The sequence below is a fragment of the Maniola jurtina genome, chromosome 22 (genome assembly GCF_905333055.1).
Source record: "Maniola jurtina chromosome 22, ilManJurt1.1, whole genome shotgun sequence".
NCBI classification, from domain to species: domain Eukaryota; kingdom Metazoa; phylum Arthropoda; class Insecta; order Lepidoptera; family Nymphalidae; genus Maniola; species Maniola jurtina.
In genome coordinates, this window is record NC_060050.1 from 10,178,851 (window position 1) to 10,206,104 (window position 27,254).

At 38.5% G+C, this 27,254-nt stretch overlaps 1 protein-coding gene across 1 annotated transcript in view; it reads right to left on the reverse strand.

The window, feature by feature from the left end:
• LOC123876959 (inverted formin-2) overlaps window positions 1-27,254 on the reverse strand; it is a 97,382-nt gene that overhangs the window by 9,153 nt on the left and 60,975 nt on the right. The window contains exons 4-12 of the mRNA XM_045923414.1: window positions 10,067-10,175; window positions 8,941-9,021; window positions 7,740-7,899; window positions 7,159-7,192; window positions 2,793-2,931; window positions 2,258-2,437; window positions 1,435-1,552; window positions 957-1,159; window positions 377-481 (exon numbers count right to left, since the gene is read on the reverse strand). Coding sequence (XP_045779370.1) covers window positions 377-481; window positions 957-1,159; window positions 1,435-1,552; window positions 2,258-2,437; window positions 2,793-2,931; window positions 7,159-7,192; window positions 7,740-7,899; window positions 8,941-9,021; window positions 10,067-10,168 — 1,122 coding nt within the window. The 5' untranslated portion in view covers window positions 10,169-10,175. The remainder of the gene's footprint in view (window positions 1-376; window positions 482-956; window positions 1,160-1,434; window positions 1,553-2,257; window positions 2,438-2,792; window positions 2,932-7,158; window positions 7,193-7,739; window positions 7,900-8,940; window positions 9,022-10,066; window positions 10,176-27,254) is intronic.

Below are 27,254 nucleotides of genomic sequence, written 5' to 3' on the forward strand. Positions count from 1 at the left end.
AAAAATGAGCTAAACCATCTGTCCCCAGATGCAGCTACTACTACTACTAGAACTGCGGTAAATAATTTTGATGTTATGGTTATTAGAGCCTGACCAGAAATATTAATAACTTGCTCTGGGGGCACCATATGGTCTTTCCGCAATATGGCAAGGTATTTTATATTATGTCTGGTAACGCTTTAAAATCGTTATTAAATTCGATCTTGTCTCAAATTAAAAAAAAGCGTGATTTTAAAGGGCAGACAGACAAAATCTGGTTCCACAATTAGCTTAGAAATGAGGCACTTAAGTCGATGAAATTCGTTTATTTATAAATAAGGTTATTTATTTATGAAGTGAAAGCTAATTATAGATTTTGAAAAGTGATTATAAATACCTGCTGGCAGAAAAGTCCTTCGATCTCACTCCAATCCAGTTCTGTCTTTGGCGAATGCTTGTGACTCGATGCTACTATTGACCAAATGTTGTTTTGGCCAACCACCTGGAAAAATAAATAATTATTGCACATTCATTGTTACCCTTTGACATAAGTTTTAATATTTTCCATAGTAAGTAAAGCTAAGTAAAGGCAACCTAGGAAATCTATTTAGGAACAGGGTGCTTCTGTCACCATCTCAATTTTGTGGTTTAAACTTTTTTTTTTAAATTAAAATAGCCATGATAATATGACTAAAATTCCCCTTTTCCCTCCAACTAAGCGTAAAGCTTGTGCTAGGAGTAGGTACGACAATAGTGCAACGGGTGGGGTTAGAACCGCCAACCTTTCGGAAATCGGTCCGCTGTTAAACTTTTGATTTATTCAAAGTAGGTACTATTGTACTCCTTTTGATGGTCGAAATTGTTTTTGTATAATATAGTGGTGATAATAATTAATTACGTAACTTAAAACTAAAGCTACGAGGGTTCCAAACGCGCCCAAGTCTGAGAAGAGCCCACAAGAAACTCAGCTCTCTTACCTTATTGCTGGGTATTTTGTTCCAATTGATGGTCTTCATCTTGGTCTTGGGTAGCGGGGTCTCCTGCTGGGGCAGCGTGATGACGGGCGCGGGTGCGGGGGGTGGGATGGGCGCGCCGAGGGGCGGGGGAGGGGGTGCACCACGAAGAGCGGGGGGCGCGGGGGGTGCGGGCGGCGCGGGCGGTAGCGGTGGCGGCGGGGCAGCTGGAAGTGTTAGTATACTAAGTTAGTATATTGGCTTAACTTGAAAGTGTATTCGCGTTATTAGTATATTGAAAATAGCGGCCAAACAGAACTTCTGTTATTTTTATAGAGGTGTTTTTAAAGTATGTGCAAAGTAATTTGTGTAGGTTGCGACGTTTTAAAGTAGATAGTTTCATACGTTCTAATTGTTACTTACTACGGAATGAAAACCTTTTTTTAAAAAAAATTTGGTCAGGGGAAAATTACTATAATGTAATAGAGTCTTTAGGGTTTACCAGGAGGAGGCGCGGGAGCGGGCGGCGGCGGCGGTGGTGGTGACAAGGCCCGCTGTAGACTCTGTTTGCGATTCGAACCCGACAGGTCTCTGTGTTGACATGTGCACCCCATTTTAGCCTGAAATACGAAATTGTTAACTGGAGTTACTTACTGGAGAAGGGTTTGGCTGTAGTCTAACACGCTGGCCAAGTGCGGATTGGCACTCACACACCTTTGAGAATATTATGGAGAATTCACAGGCATGCAGGTTTTCTCACGATGTTTTCTTTCATCGTTAAATCAAGTGATACTTAAATGCTTAAAACGTAGGTAGGTGTACACAGCTCCGAAAAGATAGGTAGAGGTACGTGTTCGGCATTGAACCCCGGACTCTGCCGATTAGAAGGCCGACATTTTAAACCACTAGGCAATCATCGCTTTTACTATAAAAACTGATACAATTTAATAACTAATTACATATTATCTTGTCTCAGAAGATAGCTACAGGAACAAATCTATAGCAAATAACGCGCGTTCTTCGGCGTTTTGTCCACGCAGATATTATCCCTTACGTTTTTAGGGTTCTGCACCCGAGGGAACCCTATAAGCCACCGCTGTCCATCCGTCTGTCCGTCAGCAGGCTGTATCTCGGGATACGAGATATCCAAGCACGGGATTTCGCTAGATTTATCTCTTTAAGACTTTTACGTAAATCAAAACTCTTAGTGAAGAATTAATTTGGTCTTTTGTTATTACTGGCCCAAGGTTCAGGGCATGTCTGCTGTGCGTTGATAGATCAGGCAGTTAGTCAGTCAGCGTTTCCTTTTATTTATGTAGACTAACCTGAACACTAGGCGCTCTGAGGAGTTTGGCAGCGTCTTCCCTCGTCTCCAAGAGAGTAGCCCTGTGTACCAGCGTCTCCGCCGTGTCCCAAACTATATCACTGACTGCCTCCTTGGGGTCTATCCGAAGCAAGTGTTGTAGGATGCTCAGGAATGGGATTTCTTGTGGTGTATCTGAAACCTGAATAAAACCCTTTTATACAAGGAACCAAAAGCTTATTTTGCTATAATCCGCTAAACCACATAAATATGCATGGTGCAACACGCAGCACACGATACCTATGCACCGCCCGCTCTCTCACTGCTAAACATGCAGGAAAAGCCAGCCACTAAGCAAGCAATAGCCACCACCACGCAGCACCATTCAAATCCCAAAACCACTCAACGAGAACAACCTTAGAATCTACAATTGTTAATTTATGCATTGTAAGGTCTCCTGAGGATGCTCCGGTGTCATCCGTCGAGTGGTTTTAGGATTTGTGTGGTCTACATGCCTTTGTTAGCGTGGATATTGGATTTGCTATTTTATATTTTACCTGTTTCAAAATAGCGTAGAAGACGTCGAGATGTGAGTTGAGATTGATCCCTCCAGGGCCTTGCGCCTCGTCGCTCTCCCGCTGCTCCTCGAACACGTCGAGTTGGACGCCCAAGTTCGGGTGACTGGCAGCTTCATGCCTGGAGACAATAAAAAAAAATTGAAGTTTTTTTTTTATTCAGATACAAGTTAGCCCTTGACTGCAATGTCACCTGGTGGTAAGTCATGATGTATTGTAGTTTAACGTGGAAGCTGGTTAACCTGGAAGGGGTATGGTAGTTTTCATACTCCTTTGGTGTCTATACGGCATTATACCGGAACGGCAATTCGCTTGGCGGCACGCTTTGCCGGTTGGGTGGTATATAGTCACGGCCGAAGCCTTCCACCAGACAAAAAAGTAGACTTGATTGCAAGAACTAAATGGTCACCTTTTGATTAGTTTTCACATCGTTGCCTGTCTAACTGTTTGTCGTGTCTGTCAAGGTAAGCGAATCCTATAGGGTACCTACTTCTTGTTGAACATAGAATCATGTTTGGCAATGTCTAAATCTTATGATTCCTAATGTCTAGTACCTAAAGGAAACAAGTAGAGAACCGGGCATTTGCAGTTACATCATTAAAAAAGTGTTAACGAACAAATCATTTGATTTGTTCATAACATATTTATGTTTACTAATTCACACATAGATGGCGTTGTCCGTCATTAACTTGCACGAGGTCATGAGCGCACGGTGGGTTAGGTGTGGGATAAAATGGTGTTATTTCTTGTACGATGGTAGTTGGTACGGAACTTTTCGGGTGCCAGTCCGACTCGCACTTGGCCGTTTTTTCCTAGTTTGACCCAAATCTCGCTGGAACTGGGAGGTTATAGGAACTTGTCAATATGCCATCTTCATAAGGCAGTTGTCCCATCGCCGCAGTGAAATCGTCGAAAAACGAGTTATCTAAGCTAAAACTTAACTAAGCTTAACGTTAAAACTAAAAACCAACTGGTTTTTAGTTTTAGCTTAAGTAACTCGTTTTTCACATACGTAGTTGGACTAAATACTGTATCTGACAATATACAGATTATAATCTGAAGATATAGTGTGTCTGAAGATACAATGTTATCTATCGTCTTGGCACGGCTGCTGCTGTTACATAAGAAATTATCAGAATTTCCAATTTTACAAATTGTTATGGTCAAAAAATTATTCAAATCGAGTCGTTAGTACCTTTATTAGTAATATTATTCACCAACATGCCCTCCTTATTTGGTCTGAGGCGGCGTGCGCCCACGCATCGCCTTTTATGTCGCTTTGGACAATCGGACAGGACGGACTTTAGACCGGAAGATGTAATTGGTACGAAATGCGGGACGGTTAGTGTCTTGGGAACAAAATGTTTGTATCATATCAATCTAGACTGGTTTATGTGCGTGGATTTTATCTTCGAACCGGGTAGATTGATTTAAGATATTGAATTTTAGATGATATTACGTAGTCGAGCTTTGCGGTTAAATGTAGATAGGTAGACAAACTTCCAGTAATAAAAAAATTCGCTTGAATTATATTTAACTTGTTTTAGTTAGAACATAAAATACGAGTAAAATAGAGGTTGAAAGTTAGTATAAGAATCCGTTATCTTTCAAGTTGTATTCATGAAAATCAATTCACCACAAGTAGAGTTAAAAGGGATGAAAATATGTAGGTATAAAAGTTAGTAATTTATCTTGATAAATAAAAATCCATGAAAATGGTATTTAGGCTTTCTATTAAACTTCATCATCACCCCCTCGCTGGCTCACTACTGAGCACGGGTCTCTTCTCCGAAAGAGAAGGGTTTGTTTCCCCCACGCTGGCCAAGTGCGGATTGGCAGACTTCACAACCTTTGAGAATATCATGGGCAATTCTCAGACATGCAGGTTTCCTAGTGAGGAACATAGTGATGTTTTCCTACACCGTTACAGCAAGTGACTTTGAATTGCTCAAAATTCTGAAAAATTGAGGTGCGTGCCCGGGATCGAACCCCCGACCTATCTAATAGCAAAGACGTCGTAACCACTAGTCTATCACGGTTATAAAAAAATACCTACTTAGGTACGTTAAGTCTATATAAAAATTCGCGATTTTATAAGAGTAGCTACCGTGCAAGACAAGTTATAGGTATTGCAAAATGATACAAGATAAAGATTTGGATTGACTAATAGTGCAACTTCCACTTCGTTACACTAATTCGTTGGTCCGCTGCATCAATTACTGTCCATTTCGCCGGCTTCAAGACTGATCGCTTTATTTAATGCCTACATTAGGAACTTACTGCCGTAGACGAAGTAATTAATGCAATCGCCTATTAATTATATTAGATGAGGTCCGTGACGTTTTTAAAATCGTATGGAAAATATCTATTTCCCGTAGGTATTGTTTGTATAGATCCATAACTAATATTATAAATGCGAAAGTGTGTCTGTCGGTCTGTCTGTCTGTCTGCTTGCTTTTCACGGCCCAACAGCCGTTTAACCGATTTTGATTATATTTGGCACAGAGTTAGCTTAAATCCCGGAGATGGACATAGGCTACACTTTTTTAGCCCGGATAATCAGAGAGTTCCCACGGGATTTTTAAAGGCCCATCCGTTTAACCGATTTATATGAAATTTGGTACAGAGGTCCCGTCAAGGAAACTGACATCCTACGGGACTTTTAAAAACCTAAATCCACGCGGACGAAGTCGCGGGCATCAGCTAGTTTACAATAATTAAATCAGGATTGTTATTAATATCATTGTTTAGTCTGGTTCAAAAGATCATGTAAGTAGGTAAGGGAACAGCGGTCCGTGGCATTTCGTCTGCGCGAATGTTCTCACAATGATTAAGCGATATTATTGGCTTCGGGTCACGATCGCCTTGTACGAAATATTGGGGTGATGTCTTGTAGTGGGACTTCGCAGAAAAATCTTAGCTAAACATAATATTATTGATTTATTCAACTGTTGTAAGTATCTATGATCTATAGTGTCAACTTCGGCTTTGCTCAGCCTGTTAAAACGAGACAGCGTTATATCGCTGAGATAAATCCATCTCGTTTTAACTGAAACTTAACAGGGCTCTCTCCGTCACTCGTTTCCACTCGTTTCATACAATCGTAGTTCCAATTTCATTTGAATATTAAGAAACCAAAGTCCATGAAATTTTGCAGACATATTCTAGAAACTAATATCTGTGTCTGTGGTGTTTTAGATTTTTCTAAAAATATGTAGTTTTAAAATTACAGGGGCTCAAAGATATGTATGAAAATTTTTAAGACCGCGTAACTTTGAAACCGAATATTTTAACAGAAATCTGGAAAACCACAGACATAGATATTAGTTTCTAGAATATGTCTGCAAAATTTCATGGACTTTGGTTGTTTAATATTCAAATGAAATTGGAACTACGATTGTATGAAACGAGTGACGGAGAAAGCCCTCTTAAGTCTAAGCATCTCAGCCTATGTCTTCTCATACAAAATACCGCAGTGCTTGAAGACACAGAAGAAGAATGAATTAATAAAAGCATATTCATTCATTCTTTCAAGATCGCAGTTTTCGAACTGTGCGCATTAAGCAATACTTACATATTTTATACTTACGGCGCTCACTATAGGGTCTATAGGCTTTATAAGGAAGCTCTGAATCACTCAGCGGGCGATGAAGAGAGCTTAGAGGGCTCTATCCGTCACTCGTTTCCACTCGTTTCATACAATCGTAGTTCCAGTTTCATTTGAATATTAAGCAACCAAAGTCCATGAAATTTTGCAGACATATTCTAGAAACTAACATCTATGTCTGTGGTTTTCCAGATTTCTGTTAAAATACTCGGTTTCATAGTTACGCGGTCTTAAAAAATTTCATACAAATCTTTGAGCCCCTGTTATTTTAAAACTACATATTTTTAGAAAAATCTAAAACACCACAGACACAGATATTAGTTTCTAGAATATGTCTGCAAAATTTCATGAACTTTGGTTGCTTAATATTCAAATGAAATTGGAACTACGATTGTATGAAACGAGTGGAAACGAGTGACGGAGAGAGCCCTGTTAATCTACGTGATCAAATCAGAGATACGGAGGAGGAAATCCGTAGGAGAGTCAGAATAACCGACAGGGTTGCGAAGCTGAGGTGCCACACCTTTAAATAATTTCATGACGCATACCTGCACTTTTTCGATTTTTTTAAATCCCGTAGGAACTCTTTCATTTTCCGGGATAAAAAGTAGTCCTTCCCCGGGATATATCCCAAGTCTGTACCAAATTTCATTAAAATCGGTTCAGCGGTTGGGCCGTGAAAACGTAGCAGACAGACAGACACACATTCGCATTTATAATATTAGTATGGATTAAACTTACCTTAGATTACTAAGTGTGGGAAGTAGTCCAAGTCCTGGAAAAGATAGAAAAAGGTTTGTGAAAAGCTAGAAAAATTATAGGTAAGTAGGTAAATTCTTTACTAATACTATTTTTTCCATTAAGTAGGTATTATAGTATGATCACAACCGCGCATTTCCAATTACCACACATCAGTCAGCCTACCGATTTCGATCTAGAAGAGAAGATCGATTTCTCGTATTGGAAAAAAGATTTATAATATTGACAAAGAAATCAAAATAAAATAGGTGCTCTGACTCAAATTTAAGACACGCCTGAATGGATGGTTTACAGTATCTAGCTAGGCACTCAGTCCGTATTTTCGTTTAAGACCGTTTTTTAGAGCCTCAATAGCTTAACAGTTGAGGAGCGCACTGAATACCGAAAGATCGGAGGTTCAAACCCCACCCGTTGCACTATTGTCGTACCTACTCCTAGCACAAGCTTTACGCTTAGTTGGAGGAGGAACGGGAATATTAGTCATAATTAGCATGACTAATAATCTTCTTTTTTTTCTTTTTTTTGAAAATTCCCTCTCTAGAAAATTCCTCGTGAGAACTTACCAATAAACTCGTTTCTAACTCGAATCCTGTCTGGAAGGCGGGGAGCTGATATGATGAGGCAGTTGATGAAGGCCACGAGCGCGGTCTTGTAGTCGATGGTGGTGGCATTCTTCAGTTCTTCTACCACCACGGTCAGTCGGTACCGATCGCCTTTGAGAGCCTGTGAACACGAAATTATTTTACTACTAGCCGATGCCCGCGACTTCGTCCGCGTGGATTTGGGTTTTTCGAAATCCCGTGGCAACTCTTTGATTTTCCGGAATAAAAAATAGCCTATGTGCTAATCCAGGATAATATCTACCTCCATTCCAAACTTCAGCCAAATCCGTCTAGCAGTTATTGCGTGAACGAGTAACAAACATACACACACACATATACACACACACACTTTCGTTATAGTGTGATAATACTCGTATCACTATTAAATTTGCCTTGGCATTGCATAAACCATTGTGTTAAACAACATTTTTGTAGTTTGTGCGATTAAATACAATATTGACGAACTTCTAAATGAAAAAGTTGCATGGAAACGACCGGCTTTGCATTTAGCAGCACACAAGGTAGTGTAATAGGTACATACCTACTGTTATGGTACTTATGTACCTATTGCATTTAACATTTGCATGTAACATTTTTTTTTTAGGTAACTAAGTACTCTTTATTCAAAATTATTATAATCATAATATTCACAGATACTATAAATACTTTAATATAAAAATTACAAACTATTTTGTATGTATATAACATTTTGTTTAAAAAAAAGAACAACTGCTGAGTTTCTTGCAAGGTCTTCTTATTAGAATCTGCTTTTAAAACGGTGGTAGAGTCTTGATCACAGAAATCCAAATAATACTATACTGTCTTGATATATCATAAGTGGGCAATGGCACATGCCGTTTTACGTGAAATAAATAAATTCATTTCATTTCAGTCAGGGAGTGAGAGTCGAATGCCTCTAGCACTTCCATGATAGTAAGGAAAGCATGCCAGGAGGCATGAACGGCAATCTATAGAAGTGATGAATCCCTATGACTTTGGACGTAGACATGGTTCATGATTGAAACTGTCAACCTTTCCTTGTTTCCTTTTTCCTTTCTACCAAAATTTCCTCACTCCCCAGTCAAATATCGAGTATGGAACAGTAGTGTTTGACAAGAATTCAAGATTAGGCAAGTAGAATGAATATTAGGTTAGGTTATACCTTGTATCTGTCAAGTGTGTCGACCGCTCGAGCGTATCCATCCGCATTATAAACGCACAGCGCTGACAGCAACTCGAATACCTGCAAAAAATACATCATTATACCTATAGGTATCATAAATATAATAACTAGATATTATTATTACAAGAATGGGGATCAAAATTCGTCAGTTCAGATGACGGGCGTCATCTATGCGTATGGCAACTCCAATTGTATTGTATATCATCACTAGCTGATGCCCGCGACTTCGTTCGCGTGGATGTAGATTTTTTTAAAATTCCCGTGGGAACTCTTTGATTTTCCGGGATAAAAATAGCCTATGTGCTAATCCAGGGTATAATCTATCTCCATTCTAAATTTCAGCCCAATCCGTTCAGTAGTTTTTGCGTGAAGGAGTAACAAACATGCACACACACACACACACACACACACACACACACACACACATACAAACTTTCTCCTTTATAATATTACTAGCTGATGCCCGCAGCTTCGCCCGCGTGGATTGGTCAGATCCCCTGCAGCATCAGGATTGAGGAGTTGGACTCCAAATTTTTTATGTCGCAAAGTTCCTCTATCGATTAAAAAAGAAATAACGTAAATCGGTTCAGAAATCTCGGAGATTTCGGTGTACATAGGTAGAAAAACACAACTCCCTTTTTGAAAGTCGGTTAAAAAGTAGCCTATTTTACGCCCTGGTCAATTCTCTATTTGCCTGTGAAAGTCCCGTCAAAATCGGTTCAGCCGTTCCAAAGATTAGCCTTTTCAAACAGACAGACAGACAGACAGACAGACAGACAGACAGACAAAAATTTTAAAAACGTGTGATTCAGTTATGGTATCGTTCAAATAACCATATGAGCTTAATATGAGGTAGTTATTTCGAAATTACAGACAGACACTCCAATTTTATTTATTAGTAAGTATAGAGTATAGATTATTAGTGTGATAGTGTGATGATCATGATCAATTCATCGCCGGCCCACCACTGACGACAAGACCCTTCTCGAAACGAGAAGGGTTTAGGCCATATCTTTGCCAGCGTACTCCACGTGCTCCGTTATATTATAGTCCAGGCCCACGCACCTCTGCATACTTGCTCAGAAGATAAGAAATAATATCTTACTTGTTTCTTGACAGCTGCAGTGGGCGACGTGAGCGCGGCCGCTAGTTTGCCAGCGTACTCCGCGTGCTCCACTATGTAGTCCAGGCCCACGCGGCTCTCCATACTTGCTCTGCGGATAAGGAAAGGATAAAATTCGTTAAAACTTGATTTTATCAGCTAACTTCACGATTTATAGCTGTTAGAGCGAAAATGAAGAATTGAGGAGGAAGAATAGTTCGCACCCGTAAGGAAAAGCATATTATTCTTGTCAGTCGCAAATATAGTGGTTACGCGACAGGTCAAGATGGCAATAGGGGTGGGGATGCCCCCCGCCTCATTCTCCGATTGCTGTCTCGACCTGTTGCGTACAATAAGTATCCGCTGCATATATTATTATATTAAGATTAGATTAGATTTAATCTATACATATAATAAAATTGTAGAAAAGTGGTGTCTGTACAATGGAAATATATAAAAAAAGTAGCAGGGGTTGTTATTATATCGATGCCGAACCCGAAATTGTAATTAATTTTTTTTTGTCTGTTTGTCTGTGTGTTTGTGCACGCTAATATCAGAAACGGCTTATTCGATTTCACTAATATATTGTAGTAAGCTTCACTTAACATTTAGTGTTTATTTCATGTCAATCGGTTCATAAATTAAAAAGTTATGTCAATTTAAAGAATCACGGCGAACATTTTTAACGTACAGAGTACGTACTACACGCTTCGCGCCTGAGCGTCCGTGGCTATATAAAGCGCGCTGATTCCACGCGAACGAAGTCGCGGGCACAGCTAGTAAATAAATAAATCTTTAGTTAAATTTACAATCTTTGATTAAATAAATATATCCTTCCTTCCTTCCTCCTGGCACTTCTGAGCGGGCTGGTTTGCCGCCGGAGAGGGTGTGGTGGTATGGTCCTCGAGTTGGTTGGCGTGCTTCCGGCATACTTCTAACGGTGGTTGAAAGCCCGTAGTATCCCAGTGGTTAGGATCTGCTTTAGCGGACATCCGCTGGCTGAGTAACGTAGAGTTGTCGGTCCCTTGTGCTCCGTCGTCAGCGGTGGGATGGAACATTATTAGATTTTTAAGCGATATGAGTTCGACATAACCACTGTGCTCCCCCATGGACGGTGGTATCCACGACGGATTTTCCTCACGAAATTAAATTAAAAGGGATCCCAAAAAGACGCCGATTTCGCCCACACTTGGTTTATTCCATAAAAAAACTTCGGCTTATAAATTAGGATCTTTATACGACAGGAATAATAAAGACTTTCTAAAGAAAGTTACGTGACATGGGCATACAAAGTATAATTTAACTTCATAATGGTCGGTCCCTTTGAGGATTGCGTGATGGCGCATAGGCGCAAGGGATTAGGTTTAGGGCGCTTTGACGTGAACTGAATATTATTATACCATAATTTAATATTGTGATATGTAAATGATGTTTGTGTAGGTAATGAGTTTTTGGCTTCCACTTTGATTGCGTCAAAAAACGCTAACCAAAAAGAGAACAAAACCAGTATTAGGTAAACCTATATACAGATATAATGCCGAATGAATCTATCTTACTTATAATAGGTACTTAGTTCGAAGATGTGATAGATGTTGGGGTCCCAACTCCTAAGGTGCTATAGAATGACAAACCCTCGGCCTCGGTGCGGTCTGACTGGTAGGTACTTGGCCGATTTTTTTACAAAGTACCTACTACACTTTATCGATCGTAATGGCCAATATAATAAATTATAAATTAGCTCGACTAAAAGTCAATATTTAGAAAAAAAACATTTCTTGTGTGTAAATAAATAATTATTTAAATTAAAAAAAATATAAAATTTTAGAAAATATCACTTGAAATAACTAAAATTTCATCAAAGTGAGACATCTGGGTGTCCTTACAGGTACTACTCAATGCGATCAACATAATGGGACAACTATTTTGGTGTATGGCACAAGTTATAAGAAGTGTCTGTATTATAAGAAGTGTAGAACTGTCCTGACCGAATTTTGGCCACGGTGGCCATTCTGCATAGAGATTGGCCAACGTGCACTCTCTATTCCCTCACTCTCATAGCCCGATGGGAGGGAAACCTGACACGACTGGAGGGAGATCAGGTGTAGAACCGACGGATTTACGTGCTCTCCGAGGCATGGGGGCGACACAACCATTCTCATTTTGAGGCTATAAATTTACCAGATGGTTTTACACCTCCTTGGAACGCTTTATCAGGGAGTTGTACAAAGTTCTGGCATATTTAGACCTATCCTATTGTAGGTCTAGTGAGTTAGTTCAGGTCTATTCTAATTATTTCGTCATACATTGCCAGATTTCTGAACACCTCCGTATTTGAGTTTGGTTTAGTTCCTGGCAAGAAATAATTTTAATTTCTACGAGCTTATAACTTATACCACGACGCGATCAGGCTATCGGCCTACGCGTTCTATGAATGCCAACACCCGGGCTTACAGTTCGCAGATAGAATCAGCTTCAACACAGCAAATATGCCGCTCTTGCATACACTGTAACGTGATACCCATGAGGTATCAACTATCCATGGGTATGATCGCTATGTAATTGCATCATGGGTTAAACTGTCACACCCAGATCTTTCTACTTTTCAATTATAAATGCCTAGACGTTACCCGCAAGAAATTAAAAATTCAGACTGGCTTCTGAAGTATAGTCACGTAAAAATGAGTGAAGCCTCAATAGCCCAACGGCTAAAGGAGCGGGCTGAAATCCGAAAAGACGTCTTAGCTGGAGGGGAGAAGGGAATATTAGTCATGATTAACACGGCCAATATTCTTAAAAAAAAAAGAAAAACCACTCTAGCTGTGTACTTTCCACAGTGTTTTTTTTGCTTCAAAGATGACTTCATCTGCTTTTTATTGAACATTAATTTGTACTGAATAGTTCATTACAAATGCATATAACTCCCATGACTGTCAATTATTTTAGATTATATTTGAAAAGAGCAACCGCCGAGTTTCTTGTTAGTTCTTTTCGATAGGAAGGGCATTCCGACCCAGTGGTAGATTCTTTTGTCGCTTCAATTTCAAAAGCACTTCAAGACTTGTACAAGTTTATTTAAATAAAAATTTTTGTATTTCTATTAGTAAGAGGAAGTTATACTTAATCTAATTAAGTGGAAACACTGATCGTCAGGTTAACAAACAAAAAAACCGGCTAAGTGCGAGTCAGACTCGCGCACCGAGGGTTTCGTACTCGGGCATTTTTTAAACATTTTGCACCATAAATCAAAAACTGTTATGCATAAAAATAAATAAAAATCTGTTTTAGAATGTACAGGTAAAGCCCTTTCATATGATACCCCATTTGGTATAGTTATCTTATTTTGAAAATGAAAACAAATTTTATTTTTTATTTTTGAGATGTAACACAAATTCACGGTTTTCGAATTTTTCCCTTTACTTGTGGTATAAGACCTACCTATCTGCCAAATTTCGTGATTCTAGGTCAACGGGAAGTACCTACCCTATAGGTTTTCTTGACAGAAACGACAGACGCACAGACCGACAGACAGACAAAAGGTACGGAACCCTAAAAAAACCATACATTAAAATTGAAACGTGTAGGAGTAGATTAATTTCCTCGACGGTTTAATGTTCAATTATTCGCCGATCAGCCTTGACGATGGGTCACCGTCACGCAGAAACCATGTTTTTTTATCAACCATCAGACAAAGGTTAATTATTGGTTATTTCAGTGTTAAAGGCTTTTGTTTTCTTGTTTTTTTTTCTAAAAAATGTACTATGGTTCGCTGGCAGTCTTCCGACATTGGTTATCGAAAACTTGTATACTTAGTTTATTTTCTTGTTATTATGATGCCTAGAGTAAGCACAAACTGTGTGACCACTCGCCGCACGATTTTTTAACCCCCGACCCAAAAAGAGGGGTGTTATAAGTTTGACGTGTGTATCTGTGTATCTGTCTGTGGCATCGTAGCGCCTAAACGAATGAACCGATTTTAATTTAGTTTTTTTTTGTTTGAAAGGTGGCTTGATCGAGAGTGTTCTTAGCTATCATCCAAGAAACTCGGTTTAGCCGTTTGAAAGTTATCAGCTTTTTTCTAGATACTGTAACCTTCATTTGTCGGGGGTGTTATAAATTTTTAATTTTCACTTGTTCACAAAATTCTTTGACATGGAAATTGTACGATTGACGTTCTCGTAGTAAAGACCTCCTCCGCCTCCGATTCGATGGGTCTGACTTCGATCCCGGGCACGTATCTCTTACTTTTCGGATATAAGTAATAATACGTTAAATATCACTTGCTAAGGAAAACATCGTGAGGAAATCTGCTTGCCTGAAAGTTGTCCATATTATTCTCAAAGGTGTGCGAAAGCCAGTCCGCACTTGCTCTGCGTGGTGGACTTTGACCTAAACCCTTCTTATTATGAGAAGAGACCTGTGCTTAGTAGTGTGCGGCAATATGTTGTTGATGATGTTTAGGGCTTCTTGAAGTTCTATGAAATGTAGGCACTTAACGTGCAAATGTTTATCATTTCGCGAAACCAATTCACAACATTTGCATCCCAGTACGATCTGAGATACAAATGTTTAAATACGAAGTGTTCTCGAAACTTATGCGATAGTACCACAGCGTAGCAATAGTACAGTTTTGAAACGGACGTATCAACTATCAATATCTGTCATGTGTTGTTTGCAGTTTAACACGTAGTAGGGCTCAAAGTAGACACCTTAACTTTGAGTTTAAAAACCCCTATCAAACGATTGATTTTCCAAAAGAATTTTATACTGCTGGAAAAGAGTTTATTTAATTAATGATATGGGATATTGAAATAATTGCAAATTGAAAGATATACCTATAAATCTAAACGTCTAACGTCTAAATTACGGTATCTTGTGAAAAATCGTCTAACTTGTAAAAAAATCGCTTTGCCTGAGCGGCCGCGTAAAGTGGCAGCTGCGGGGTACGGGCAACGTGTAGCCCTAAAGTTACTGTTTATTTTTGACTAGTACTTACTACTAGTACTAGCTACTACTAGAATATAATTATTGGCTAAAATGTATAGTTGCAGCAAGAATACCATGAATTCAGCCAATCACAATAATTACGATTTAAGAGTGCTTATTGAGATGATAGAGCTGTATCCAAACTGTATGATTGCTAAACTGTGATGACACTTAGATATACACCACTACACTTTAAGAGTGCATTCTTAGAAGTCGTCACGTCATCGTTCCTCTAACTTGGAGAGTGGAAAGTGATAGCTTTGATTGTTCTCACGAATCGAAGATCTATGCAACCTCTAGGTATATAAATCTAGTCAGATCTAAGATAGAATATACTATGTTGACCGAGTTCACACCTGAAAATAATGATTCACCTAAAACCATCATGATCAACCCATGGCCATGGTAGGTAGTAAACCTATGTTTAAAGCTAGGGTAAGCATTAAGGCATGAACTTATTTTCTGGCATGATGACGAGTATATAAGCTTGTATAAAATAACTAGGTGATACCCGCGACTTCGTTCGCGTGGATGTAGGTTTTTTAAAATTCCCGTGGGAACTCTTTGATTTTCCGGGATAAAAAGTAGCCTATGTGCTAATCCAGGGTATAATCTATATCCATTCTAAATTTCAGCCCAATCCGTCCAGTAGTTTTTGCGTGAAGGAGTAACAAACATACACACACACCCACACACATACAAACTTTCTCCTTTATAATATTAGTGTGATAGTATGAGTTAAAGAATAAACAAAATAAAGCGGGGGCAGAACGAATAGGATAATTCTCGATTAATCGAGGCAATAATCATATTCTACTAGGCTTACGTGCCATAACATTATCTATGGCTAATCCATGGTGTGTTGGCGTAATAATGCCAAGGCTACGGCGTTTGAGACATAATTATTTTGTCTTAGATTTATGATCTTGATAGTGGCCTGGAGAGGTAACTTGGTTGTATAAAAACCGGCCAAGTGCGAGTCAGATTCACGCAAAGAGGGTTCCGTACTCGGGTATTTTTTCCAACATTTTGCACGATAAATCAAAAACCGCTTGCTTAAAACTGTGCTTAAAAATAAATAACAACAGACACACAACGGACAGACAGACAACAAAGTGATCCTATAAGGGTTCCGTTTTTCCTTTTGAGGTACGGAACCCTAAAATTAGCCGATGCCCACGATTACATCGGCAAGGATTTAGGTTTTCAGAAATATAGTGGGAAATCTTTGATTTTTCGGAATCCTATGCGTATTTCAAGGTTTCGAGTGAAACTCTGAAAGGAAGAAAAAGTAACAGCGCGATACCTGGAAACAGCACATAGGCACTAGAGTCAAACCTTGAGCTCCGGAATTCCGGTTTTGGTGTGACTCCAGAGTTTCGTAAAATTGAGCACAGATTCCTTTTGAAGACCGGATTTGTCGTAAACATAACCGGAGTATCGATTTTAATATTTTTAGAAAAAGGTCGATGTTTTTCAGCGATTATTTTTACAGAACAGATTATTCATAAGTTGCGCATGGTTGACAGACTTGAACATTTAAGACTTGAAATATTTAAATTAAACGCATTTTATTAAAAACCCCGTATTTTATTGACTCAATTACGGGGTTCTGTATTGTCATACCCAGAAAAACTGGGTAATCCGTAAAATACGGGGCATCTGGCAATCCTACGAGTACTTTACCGTAACTCGTCCGCGCGAAATTACGTGCGAACAGTCCCTTATATTTCCTGTACGTTGTAACGGAAGTAAACAAGCAAGTATAGTACGCACTTTCAATCATCGTAAGGTAAGGTAAGGGCAAGAGACCTGAAGCGGACGGCCTAACCAAATTGGGAGGACCTTGCCAGGAGGCCACTCGAAAAATGTGACTCGGGGAGTATTATTAAATTTAATGTATGTCGTGTTACTAATTATTATTATTAAAGCTAAAAATATTTTAAGACTTAAAACTGTTCTGTTACCTACGTAGAATTACTATCTAGGCAAATTACATAAGTACCTACGTAGGTTAGTCTATACGTCCAGACAGTTAATCGATGACAAAATAAAAGCGAAGCTCAGGAAAAACATCTAAACTTCGAAGTCGCGGGCACCACCTAGTAGGTAAATACTTACCGATGCGATGTTTAATATAATTGCGACTAGATGATTAGAATAGAATAGAATAGAATAGATTTTTATTCAAATAAACTTTTACAAGTGCTTTTGAATCGTCAAATAATTTACCACTGGTTCGGAATGCCGTTCCTACCGAGAAGAACCAGCAAGAAACTCGGCGGTTGCTCTTTTCAATTGTGCAATTTACAATAATATTCTATACTATACAAGCAATTGCAGACCCGCGCATTGCTGGAGCGAGTCAAATCCATGCTTTTTTATCATTTACATAATCTTCGATTGTGTAATATGCTTTTGCCAGGAGCATACTTTTAATGGATTTTTTAAACTTTGGTAAAGGCAAGTCTAATATTGACTGTGGAATTTTATTATAAAATATTACACTCATTCCCACAAATGACTTTCCCACTTTTCTGAGGCGGAGCGTAGGAGTTGCGAGCTTATTACGATTTCTAGTTGGCCTGTCATGGAAATCACCGATTTTTTTGTAGCTGAGGATGTTTTGTCGTACAAAAATTATATTATTGTAAATGTATTGAGAAGCTACTGTAAGAATACCTATTTCCTTAAATTTCTCTCGTAGGGAATCGCGCGGTTTTAAATTATAAATTGCGCGTATTGCCCTTTTTTGTAAAACGAAAATTTTTCCAATATCTGCCGCTTTACCCCATAGCAAGATTCCGTAAGACATAATACTGTGAAAATAGGCAAAATATACAATTTTTGCAGTTTCCACGTCAGTTATCTGTCGAATCTTTCTAACAGCGTAAGCAGCAGAGCTGAGTTTGCCAGCAAGTGTTGATATATGGGCGTTCCATTGAAGCTTTGCATCTAAAGTTATCCCCAGGAACACGGTGGTCTTCTCCTCGATTCCCGAGACTTCGTCCGCGTAGATTTAGGTTTTTAAAAACTCAATGGAAATTCATTGACTTTCCGGAATAAAAAGTAGCCTTTGTCCGTCTCTGGGTTACCAATTGCAAGCTATTTCTGGACTAAACGTCAAAATTGATGTAACAGAAAGACACACTTTCGCATTTATACTAAGTACTAGATGATACCCGCGACGCCGTCCGTGTGGATTTAGATTTTTTTAAATCCCGTCGGAACTCTTTGCTTTTTCGGGATACAAAGTTGCCGAAGTCAATTTCCGGGGCGTAAGCTACCTCTGTATCAAATAAATCGGTTCAGCGGTTGAACCGTGAAAACGTAGCAGACAGACAGACAGACAAACTTCAGCATTTGTAATATTAAGTATGGATAGTATGGAAGCAAGTATGGATATGGATGAGTATGGTTATCTCGTCGAATAAGTAGTTATGGGTGTATCTAGTTTTCCTAGGTAGGTTAGGTAGGTACGAAGGTATGTATTTACGTAACGGCACACATCACGAAGGCGTCAAGCTCCCGTGTAATTATGCGGTCACCGGACACCTCCCGTCGATAACGATTCGATGAACATACCACCTACCACAGCGTGCGATCTTGATGCTTTGCACTTCTGAACTAATTCTCAATAGTTCAGTGGTTAAAGAATGGGTCAAGTGAAAGTCAATAGTTCAAATTCAAACCCCACGCGTTGTCGTCCTTTCAAATCCGTCATGGATACCACTGGCCACGGGGGAGCCGGTAGGAGTCCGACATAACCGTTGTGGTTATGTCGGACTCCTACCGACTAAAAACCTCACGAAGTTCCATCCTACGGACGACGGAGCATATTTTACACTAGCTGATGCCCGCAGCTTCGCCCGCGTGGATTTAGGTTTTTAGAAATCCCGTGGGAACTCTTTGATTTTCCGGGATAAAAAGTAGCCTATGTGGTAATCCAGGATATTATCTATCTCCATTCCAAATTTCAGCCAAATCCGTCCAGTAGTTTTTGCGTGAAGGAGTAACAAACATACACACACACACACACACACACACACTGACACACACACACACACACATACAAACTTTCGCCTTTATAATATTAGTGTGATTCTGTTATTTAGAGTTCTATATTTTGCACCCACGATTTAGTCGTCAGTCCACTAACTATTTATAAGTGATTTGACTCAACTTTGAATAATCAATTATACCTACTTGTTTATATCAACGCTCGAGCCTTATATGGCAATGATCTACGTTACCTACCCATTTACTATTGTTGATGGTGCGGTGTGCACCGCTAACTTGCACTAGTGCTCTGAGTAATAAAAACCGGTCAAGTGCGAGTCGGGCCTGGCTCTTTTAAGGTTCCTTACATAATTACGGAACCCTAAAAACAAGTTTTTTATGATACTTGTTATAAATATGAAGTTTTTATCTTGATGATATGTCCAAAACTTCTTCAAGTGGATTTAGGTCTTTGAAAATCCCAAAGGAACTTTTTTATTTTCCGGGATCATAAAATTAGTTTGTTGGTTTATTGTTTTTGTCCTTCAATCATGTTGCAATGGGGCAACGGTTCGGTACAATTTTTTGCACAATTATTTAGAGTCGAAAATTTAGAGAGCGACACAGGCTAGTGGCTACTTTTTATTCCGGAAAATCAAAGAATTCCCATAAATTTTTTAAAAGCTTAATCCACGCAAACGAAGTCACGGCTAGTAATTATTATTAGATTGATTTACATAATATGTAAATATTTATTCAGTGGAATACATACATAAAAACAATACTTAGTTAAAAAAATATTATATGTATAGGTAGGTATACATTGAGAAAAACTTATCACTATAAATAAATATTTGCAAAAAATATAAACCGTCCAAATAGTCATTAAATGGGCATTGTACCCAATATGATGGCAGATTCACATATTAAGTAGAACATAGTTTTTATCCATAGCTTAATTCCATGTTAATCCAGATCCTTGTTCTGGTTGAGTGACGTATCAATGGTTGTATTTATCCGAGGTCGCCGGGGTCGCGGTTTTTGTGACGACTCACAATCTCAGCTCCAGAAACCGGATCATTGAACCCTTTTCTGTCTGTGTATCAGTTACAGAGGCGATTATTGTGTACATCGTTGTTCTCGTCTGTGAGCTCGCCGGCGACACAGAATAAAATTGATAAACCAACCTTTCTGGCATTCGAGATAAGTTAGAAAAATAAAAACATGTGATTCAAAAAGTTTTCAAAATAAGTGGTTGTATGTTGCTACAATATATTGTATTTAACATATTATATTGTATTTTCATAATATATTATGAAAAGACACTGCCTCCTAAAACACAAATTTCAGTAGACAAGGCCTCACACTAAAGCTTGTGAACAGTATATTTTGTTAAGTTATTAAGGATTTATTTATTTATTTGAACTATCTACATTTATAGCTCTGTGTATGATATGTACCTAGAAATACACGTTAATGTAGCAAACTACGTAATTGATACGTAATTTATAATAATAAAATAGGTATTAACATGTATTGTAATCAGGTTTTATAACAGAGTGCACATCCACCCTTATAACGATGAACCAATAGAGCCAAAACAATCCTTCCATTTGTCTTACATTGTGAGTTACATTTCATCTCTGTGTCATCGTTGAAGCGGTACGTTTACAAAATAAGCGCGCAGCGTCCCCGCAGCCCACAGGTTATTATCAACGCACAGACAAGACAGACTATCGGATAACGTGCAGATTGGCGGGAAATCGCGAGTTGACACGGTTTAACTGCCTCTAGAACGGAAGGCATAATCTTAATCCATTTGGTTTAACGATACGCCTTCGCCCTCTTTGTTCCGAACTCCGAATAAGCTCTACCATACCGAATAGTACTCGTACCTACTCCAATGGTTATACGGTTAAGGGACGTTAACCTAAATCGGTAATCGGATAAGTGATTTTGTAGGTCCGAATTTTGCCCAATACTCGTAAGTCCAATAACCTGCCTGCCTGAACCTGCGTGAAAAAGAGAGCACTAATCCATACTCCCATACTAATAGACCTAGACCAATTCTGACAGTTGGTTCTTACCAACTTTATGCTTCTTTATGGTTAAAATCCATCCCAGGGACATAGACAACTTTTTCCCCTGGAAAATCAAATACTTAGTTCCCACGGGATTTTCAAAGTCCCAAATCAACGCGGCCGAAGTCGCGATCATCGTTAGTCATAACTAGCTGATGCCCGCGACTTCGTCCGCGTGGATTTACGTTTTTCAAAATCCCGCGCGAAATCTTTGATTTTCCGGGTTAAAAAGTAGCCTATGTGTTAATCCAAGGTATAATCTATCTCCATTCCCAGCCAAATCCGTCCAGTAGTTTAAGGAGTAACTAACATACACACACACACATATACATACACATATACATACACACAAACTTTCGTGTTTATAATATTAGTGTGATTAGGCAGTCCCCCATGTAGCATTAGCCCAGGGCGCCAAAAACTCATGGTCCGTCCCTGATAAATTAGGAGTTATCTGGCTACAAAGGTCATCAGAAGCACTCCCAGTAATCTGGGTTAGTTGCGCAACCAACCGGTCCGCAAGGTCTGTGTCACTGTACCGATCTATACCGATCGGTACATGATCTTATGATTAAACTTGAATTGAATCAGCTACGCAATATTATGTGTACACGATTAATGAGGGGCTATTAGATGATCAATCTTCAATATGTAGGTACATTATTATAAATAATGACTAGCTGAACCGCCCCGGCTTCCCTCGAGTGGAATGTTTGAAAATCTGTGAATAGGCCCGGCAACGCATCGGCGCGGGCGGTTCCTCTGGTGCTGCAAATGTTCATATGGGCGGCGATAATCACAAAACATCAGGTGACCCTCCTGCTTGTTTGCTCGCTATTTTTTATTTAAAAACATAGTGGAATTTACAAAAATCCAAAAATATAGGTATTTCTTATTTTTTGCCCCAAAGCCCCAGTTCCTAATTTAATTTATATTATTTGAAAAGTGACGGACTTTCAAACAAACTTTCAACCCTCCGCCGTCAGCGGTAGAATTTCCCAAAAACCTTTCTTTATGAGCAAACTACGTCAAAAAGTGAATTTTTTATCTAGATTTTAGTTTTCTAGGTCTGCGTGTTGATAGGAAAATCAATCAGGCAGGACAATGCTTAATGTATATCGTAGAGATAAAGAGACTGACTCAGTTAAGAAACGACGATTTGCACAATATAGGTTCTTACTAAAAACTTGTGCATACCCATGGTAAGTAAGTTGTACTTTATCACGAATTTTAGTGAGGGGCAACGGACTTAACCGCAATATTTTGACATGTCGATAAACCTAAACTGGCTCGTATACATCGATGCTCGTAATAAAACCTGCCCATAGTCGATGAAGTGTGACGCATTGGGGTCAATCGGGACGTTTGGCTCTACGCGCCATAACGGTCTATAGGATGGACACAACAGACTATTGTTTTGTCATGTATTCCAAACTAGGGTTGATATTTTTTTAGTAAGTAACTTTTTGATAGCTAAAATCGATTAAAAAGTTATTTTTTTAAATCTACTCAAAAGCGATTTAAAAAAATGCCAAACGCGTATTTGTAACAGACTACAAAAATTAAGAAGTTATCAATCCGGGGTGTAATTATCTTACTAATAAATAATAAGTTCAAGAAAAATAAAGCTTCTCTCCATAAGGGATCGGATTAAGGGATGTAACCGCAATATTTTGACATGTCGATAAAAATTGAATTAGGGTCAATCGGAGTTAAAGAAAATTAATTTTATCGAATACTACTTAGAAAGTGATGATGGCCTAGTGGTTAAAAGACGAAGGTCTTCGATTTTGGGGGGCAGGTATGCTGGGTACGCATCTCTTACTGTTCGGAGCCATGCGTGTACAAACAAGAAAATATCTCCATAATATTCTGGAAAATGTAGGTTTCCAATCCGTACTTCTGGCCAAGTACGGATTGGCAACCTATGGCCAATAAATCAGTTTAACAATAAATCTAAACTATATCAGGCTCGCATCGTTTTATTAGACCTCAATATACCTACCTGCCTAAATTTAGTTTCTCGAATAAAACCTCTGATACAATTTAGTACCAAAGCTACTATCAAGAGACTAAAAATAAACTCTTCCGAGTAGTTATATGCTAGCAAATGTTCTTATCAGGTCACTGGAACGCCCCTTTGTTCGAAAGAATCCATCGCTAAAAGTGCAAATAATAGTCAATTATTCCACATTGCGACTCAAACGGCTATGCAAATAGGATTAGCCTTGCAAAAATAACCTGTTAAGCCGACGACATGATTTAATATGTATCATTGTTTAATCATTAATGGTATTTAATGGTGTTTAAATGTTTAATGATTTGGAACGGAACGTGTTCGATTTTGACCATACCCGGTAGCACTGAGTGTCATGTTTTATTATTCTTACCTATTAAATCAATTGAGTTGAAAAAAATACTTTGTGGAAAATGCTGACCTGAATCCGCATTCATTAATCATTCATACATTGAATGCCTATTATTTAATTTACAAGAATAAATGATGTGTGAAAGACTGATTATATTTCTTTGAATATAGCGAAACCAGTTTTTTTTACTGATTCTTCGCCGTAAAAAAAAATTATAAGTAAGTAGAGTACAAACAGAATGGACGTGCTAAAAATTCCAAATTATTTTGAAACGAAATAGAAATTGTTTTATTATTTCTGCTATAATTTAATGTCACTTAATATCATCTTGTATTACAAAAAAAACCGGCCAAGTGCGAGTCAGACTCGCGCACTGAGGGTTCCGAACTCGGGTATTTTTTCCAACATTTTGCACGGTAAATCAAAAACCGTTATGCATAAAAATAACTAGAAATCTGTTTTAGAATGTACAGGTACAGGTAAAAAATTACCTAATCCACGTATTTATGTATACCAATACTATGTATTATATGCCAAAAAATATATTTAAATCCAAGTTTTCAATCGCAATTCGCATGTTGTCATAACGAGTTAGTCCGTTAATTAATTTCCTATTTAATCGATATTTTAAAATAACATGTTACAAAAACTATAAAACGTGTTGCCAATAAATTACAATTTTTATCGAACTCCTAAATAATTTATCACTTTTTTACTTAAAAACATTAACTATAGTATTATGTTTATTCATTTTAAACGTTTTTTGTAACATACCCATTAATAATTTATGTCAACAGAATGTTGTTTCTAGCAATCATAAAAATGCATTTCCTTCATAAAAACTAACTATTATTAATAACTAACCATTTACTATCGGAATTTAGAATCTAATTATCACCAAACAAGTTATACTTGCGATTTTGTACAATAAGCTGCTTACTTACTGGTAGCATATTTCTTTTTCTTTCGATTATTCAAACAACGCAAGGGATTGACTGTAACATTTTTTCCGTGAGAAAAATCACACTAATATTATAAAGGCGAAAGTTTGTGTTATGTGTGTGTGTATGTTTGTTACTCCTTCACGCAAAAACCACTAGACGGATTTGGCTGAAATTCAGAATGGAGATAGATAATATTCTGAATTAGCACATAGGCTACTTTTTATCCCGGAAAATCAAAGAGTTCCCACGGGATTTTGAAAAACGTAAATCCACACGGACGAAGTCGCGGGCGTCAGGTAGTTCGTCATAGATAGCACCGGCCACGGGGGAGCACAGTGGTTATGTCGGACTCCTACCGACTAAAAACCTTACGAACTTCCATCGCACTGCTGACGACGGAGCACAAGGGACCGATAACGCCTCGTTACTCCGCCAGAGGATGTCCGCCTCAGCAGACCCACCACTGGGACACTACGTGCTCCCAAACACTCTTAGAGGCATGCCAGAACCTCAGCATGCCAACCAACAGAGGACCACACTGCATACTACGTGAAATGATAATATGGGCTCCATGATCCTTCCGTATAAAAAATACTTGGGTACTTAATATAGATCGTTTCATCGAATAGTACCTATGGCGTTATCTTGGCTCCCCTGTCTGTTGGTGGTCATTGGCACCATATTGGCATGAGAAGACCCAGATTTTGTTAATTCTATTTGTACTATTCGTTGAAACGCACTATACCTACCAAGTTTGTAAGCGAATTTGACATGTTATATTAAAATTTAAAAGTTAAAACTATGTACTGTTTTAATCTAACACTTTGTGAACTTGCTGTTGGTGTACCAAAATAGAATAAATAAATGAATGTATTACTTGAAGTACGTAAGAGCTTTATCAATCTTAACTCAAAGAAAAAAAAAGTAATATCAGACTTGTTATTATTATTAAAAAAATTAAGAACTGTCAACCCTAATCTAAACCGGAAGCTCGCACTTGAAGACCCGCGATGCATTCGAAGTTCGAACGACCGGATGCGATGTCCTACGACCTACACTACAATACTAGTGAAATAAACAGGTTTTATATGGATTATCTTGGATGAATTAACCACTCATTCACGATTAATAAATACTACGACTAATGGCTAGCCCCAAAAATAGATTTATTGTTTTTGCAAAAAAACATGGGCATTTAGAAAAACTGATGTAAGTGCCTACCTATCTAAAAAGTGTGCTACGTAAAATCAAGCTAGGCCCTAGACCATAATATTTTTATGACATAAACTAACAGACCTACTTAGTAGGCGCCGCGAATGAAAAAGAAAATAGCTATAAGGTATATCCAACTAGGTGGACTTCGTCTGTGATGGCGTTTGCTGGCGCGGGTGCTGTGCTTGTTTGGAGTGTTTTTTTTTGTTAAGAGTGGCTGGTTTTTGTGTTAGTTGGTGTTTTTTGGTGGTGGAACTGACTGGGAAGCGATCTAAAGGGGCGCCGCGCGTATGTCGGCGGGCGTCGGCGCAGACGGAGTTCATACTTTTATAATTATTCAATAACTTGAAAATATCACAAACTTGACATTGGCTAATCGGAGTAAAGCCAGATTTAAAGAGAAAAAAATAAAATCCAACTAGGTTTTTTAAAATCAATGTTTGAAAAGATTTTTTAAGTAAAACTAGGTATAAACTAGTCGCGAATTTTTTTTTTTTCTTAGATTGTGTACGGAACGTAACTTATATTTATAGGTACCATGCAGCTGCACTGGTTAATGATCGATGATTTTAAGTTTGGTAGAGTTTTGAGTATTTTTTGTTCGGTGGCAACTTAGCCAGTGAACGACAACGCGAATCTATTAGAGGCAAGGTAACGAATCTCTACCGTGGTCGGCGGTGCATAATTTGTAGTCGCGCACGCGTCTTCGTAACTTTGAGTAAGTCAATCATGGCAACCAGTATCACATGATACACAGTACTTACGTAGTACGAACCTAATAATGAGCCTAATTGGTTGAAGTTACGTGTTTCAACAAAAAATTACGTCTGCTAAACAGTAGACGTAATGTTTTGTTGAAACACGGTTTCTATGCCTTGTCCTTCACTGAAGTTAGCCCTTGGTTGCGATATGATCTTGTGGGAAGTGACGTATAGACCGAAACATTTTGGATACCATTAACTTGCCCAAAAACATTTGACACAATCACCAGATGGTGGTCGCAAAAAACACCATCTAAGCTCTAAAGGACGTAAAGATCTTAGCTTTTGTACTTATCTACACAAATATGCTTAACACGTTCGCAATCTAGGAAGCATGGTGTTTACCTTTTATGGCGGTTAATGCCATGCGGGGCGGACATGGGAACAAGACCTTGCGCGTGATTATGGCGAGAAATGCGCAGATCCGCCGTTTATGGCGCAAATGGCTAAATCGATGTTATAATCACGGTTTGCGAACGTGAAAATGAATGCTTTTGTTTACTTTGTTATACTTAAGTTACCACCTCTTTGGTGCAGTGCCTTATTATGCGAAAGGTCCCGGTTTCGATTCCAAGCATGAGCCATTATGGTTGCTAAGTTGGCAGTCTGGTTTGGTCCTTCTAGATCCTTCTAAACCTTTCTAGACCCGCTGCCATAGCAGCGTGGCATTTTAAGCGGATTTGTCAATTTTTCATTATTATTTCCTTATCATTATTGAATGGAAGAAAAACAAAAATATTGTTGTGTGACCTTTGGCTTGAGCTGCATTTTACGTTCTAGTTAAGACCGATTTTGATCAAAGATGGGTAACCTTAAATGATGTAGGAACATAGCTAAGTATA